At 35.5% G+C, this 4,190-nt stretch overlaps 1 protein-coding gene across 1 annotated transcript; it reads right to left on the bottom strand.

Moving 5' to 3' along the window:
- Positions 1-670: 670 nt before the first annotated feature.
- LOC129572500 (dystrophin-like) lies at positions 671-1,164 on the bottom strand (the record flags this gene model as incomplete). Its single annotated transcript, XM_055452464.1, is given in 3 exon segments — positions 671-715; positions 780-868; positions 967-1,164. Coding segments are annotated over 3 exon segments (332 nt in total), but the record flags the coding sequence as incomplete, so codon positions are not given.
- Between the last annotated feature and the right edge of the window lie 3,026 nt (positions 1,165-4,190).

Genomic DNA, 4,190 nt, shown 5'->3' on the forward strand with positions numbered 1-4,190 from the left:
TTGTTCGTAACACAACAGCTTGTAATACGAGAAATGAATGAGAATCCATGGATCAGCCCAAATTTCACCGGATTTGTATCCTAGGCCATCAAACCAGCCAGGTAAACACCTGGCCAGTGTAAACACACTCCTTTCGGGAGTGACATCACGGTCCATTTTGCCGTTTTACCCAGTCGTTTTCGAGATATTTCCATATGCAAAAATTTAATAATATTATCTAATTGCGACAATTTATCGAACTGTAACATCAAATAAAAAATATATTGAAACAAAACATGCGAAGAAAATCAATTAAATGCACACCAACACAAGAATATTTCGAAACGAAACATCGCCGCAAACGTTTTTCAAAGTGAATCATGGAAAACAAATTTTATTGAAATGTAACGCGCGGTGTTTCACTATGAAAAATTCTCTGCCAATGTTACACTTTAGAAAAATCATTCGTTTTTGTACCATTCATATATATTCCCAGAATATGTCTTGTTTTCAATCTCACCCGTTCATTTGTGCACAAATGATTGCTCTAGGAACCATTGCGATATAACGCATAGATGAGACAGAACAAATTTCTAATTTAATGTACGAACTGTGAAACACAAGACAAAATGTTCTTTTTTCATTGCCGCGCCCTGTTTACTTCATCAGACACATTTATTTGAATACCCACCCAGTCGCTTTTGAACTGATCGTAGCTTCAATGCAGTTCTATAGGCTGAAACCAAAAATTTAATCAATGAGTCAACAGTCCCAAATTCAGTTTTAATGTATTGTATTACCTGAGAATCTAACTTCATTCAAATCGGCTAATGACTTCATCAATTCAATCATTTCAGGATGGTCCCAGTGAGTCGTTTCGCGTTCATGACTGTAACAATAATTATTATGCATTTGTTTTTATTTAAGTAAAACTATGATCGAAATAAGTTCTCATGGAATTTATATGAAATAAGCTTCAGAACATACTCAATATAATAGGGCACGTTATTTGGTGTAGTTGCGCGTTCCCACGGTGATTTAACGCTTGTACTGAGACATGGAATGGGACCGATTGTGCCATTATTCGTGGTGTGACTTCCATCGGGAGCTAGAATATTTTGATTTGCGCCAGCGTTTATGAGCACCTTATGGCGCTCCTCTATAGCAATTTGCAACAGTTTCATTCTATGAAGAAACAAAGAAGACATGAGGCTGTGAGAATGAAAATGGCAATACTGGAATGAACATTCTGAAGCGCATCAAGAAAAAAAAATTCGCAAAAGTGAATCATGAGTTCTGAATACGCAAAAGTGAACCATGAACCTCTTATGCTGCCCATGTAAATTCATGTTTCACTTTTGCATATTCTGAACTCATGATTCATTTTTGCGAATTTTTTTTCTTGATGCGTTTCAGAATGTTTATTCCTGTATTGCCATTTTCATTCTCACAGCCTCACATGTCGAATTATTTAATTTTTCTTAAGTTTGGTCATTTGCTTATTCATTAATAGGCTTTTTTTAGAACCAAAATTTATGTAAAACTGAAATATCTTTTGTTGTATCTTAAATTGTACAGGTGTACCTTAAACTGTATTGTACAGTACACTAACGGTCTATTTATGTTCTTTGAGATAATTTTATCTTATGGATAAAAATGTTTTTGCTCAAAATACCGAATTTTTTTAGCAAAATTCCCACATATTTAGTTGTAAATCATTATTATTCTGCACCATACACAGCGTTTCTTCGCCAGAGGTGGTTATTTTGGTATAAATATTTGGTTGCATATTTACAATATTTACAATGTATTCTTACTTTCTTCAGTCTTTCCAAGTTCTATTTTAATTTATCAAATTACCTTCATTACTATTGGCGAAAGTAGTAATTTTGCATGTATTGTATCTGCTCTGACCCTTCGGGTCGCTACCTCACATGAAATTTTCCGCCCGATCGATTGAGACTGGTCTGAATTTTCCCCGATTTCCCACAGTAGCGCTTTTCTGAGAGTTTTCCAACCAATACATAGTAATATTGCACAGCAGAGCAGATACAATACATGCAATATAGTAACTACTTTCGCCAATAGTAATGGTGGTAATTTGACAAATTACCATTGGTGTATGTCAATCGTACTAATTCCCTTTTCAGTGAGAGGATTTCGAACATTTTGAGAAATACAGGAGGGCGACGTCAAAAAAATTGCTTGGCAGCGGCGAGTACTCCCGCAGTGGTGAGAAACTAAAAACACCAATCACCAATATTGATGTTAACGATCATCAAATTGTTCAAACTAAATTTTATCCACTTTAGGCACTCATTACCACTCATAACAATAAAATTCTTGATTATTAGAATCACATATCAAGTTTACATGCTAACTCAAAATCAAATCAGGAAAATTAAAAGTAAATTCGGCAATTCGACGAATTACCGAACGTTTTTTGTGTTTTCGGCAAAATGTCGAACTATCAACAATGTTTGAAAAATGTTGGTAATTTTGAATTCACTGGAAAAACCGTATGTATTGTTTGTCAATTAAACGACAAATGAGCGAGCGAGAGAAGGAACCACAAATATCACCAAAAACTCAATTCGAAAAAAAAACTTTCTTTATTTCAAAGAATTCCAAGCGACTCTTCATTACTCTTAAGGCCATATGCTTACTGATGCGGAGCATTCAATGAGTGGCGAAACACACTCAATTGCAATTTAACACTGCCATTGATGCAATTCACACGATAAATTATCTGAATTTATCAAAATATTCGATCGAACAAATGCAGAAAGACCAATTTGGAGTAAACGAAAAATGTAAACAGAAACGAACTGTCATTACAAAATCTGGACTCATTTAACATTATAAAGCATTGCCAATACACTTGCCCGAATGAATAACAAGTAATTTGCACACAGCGATTCGCTCAGTTGTGTTACGGTCTTGTCAAACATCGAAACTAGCCCGAATTTCGTGATAACATTTCGTCTCTGTTTACATTTTTCGTTTACTCCAAATTGGTCTTTCTGCATTTGTTCGATCGGATATTTTGATAAATTCAGATAATTTATCATGTGAATTGCATCAATGGCAGTGTTGAATTCCTGTGAAAATGGAATCCGATGTGAGTGAATTTCGACCATGGCATGGAGGGAGATAAAAAAAATCAACAGCAAAAAATGTATACATTTTGACGTTTAATATGCACACAAGTGAAAGTTTTTTTTTCGAATTGAGTTTTTGGTGATATTTCTATTGACTAGATCGAGAGGAGAGTTAGTTCATCTGACTTTGTTGTGAAAGAGAAGAGTAAGTTTCTTTCGACTCAAAAATGGTTAAAGGCGAGTATGTTCATTTTTGGCGGGTCCTCGCGGTTTTCCACGGTTTCCGCGGAACTGATAAGAGATAACAACTTGGTGTTTTCGGCAAAGTTGTAGCACTCGAGGTCTTCTATAACATTGCTGAAGTCAGTTATCTCTTATCTCTTATCAGCTCCGCGAAAAGCGCGAAAAATGATAAGAAAAAAAAAGTTCTATATAAAATTTGCTTTTTTATGTGCGCGATTTGCGCGCAACTGATAAGAGATAAGAGATAGACGTCAGCAATGTTAAAGAAAACCTCAAGTACTACAACTTTGCCGAAGACACCATGTTGTTATCTTTTATCAGTTCCGCGGAAACCGTGAAAAACCGCGGAGGCTAGACGGGATGCCAACATACTTCCTTTTAACGCAGATAGAATCAACAGAAATCATACTCTCCTCTTTCAAAATATATTAGAATTTTTTCACATACTCTCCTCTCGATCTAGTCAATAGATTTGTGGTTCCTCCTCTCGCTCGCTCATTTGTTGTTTAATTGACAAACAATACATACGGGTTTTCCAGTGAATTCAAAATTACCAATGCCATTTTACCAACATTTTTCAAACATTGTTGATAGTTCGACATTTTGCCGAAAACACAAAAAACGTTCGGTAATTCGTCGAATTGCCGAATTTACTTTTAATTTTCCCGATTTGATTTTGAGTTAGCATGTAAACTTGATATGCACACAGAAATAAAATGTGGTAGGTTTGTGCTATCTATTGGTGACGACTATAGTTACCACAAGTCTTAGAAAAGTTACCCCACGCACCAAAATATTACTATGCACAGCACACATGCATTTTTTGGTTGGAAAATTCTCGGAAAAGCGCTACTGTGGGAAATCGGG

This window comes from Sitodiplosis mosellana, unplaced genomic scaffold (assembly GCF_009176505.1).
Source record: "Sitodiplosis mosellana isolate CC-2019 unplaced genomic scaffold, AAFC_SMos_1.0 Smas_scaffold_5097, whole genome shotgun sequence".
Lineage (NCBI taxonomy): Eukaryota > Metazoa > Arthropoda > Insecta > Diptera > Cecidomyiidae > Sitodiplosis > Sitodiplosis mosellana.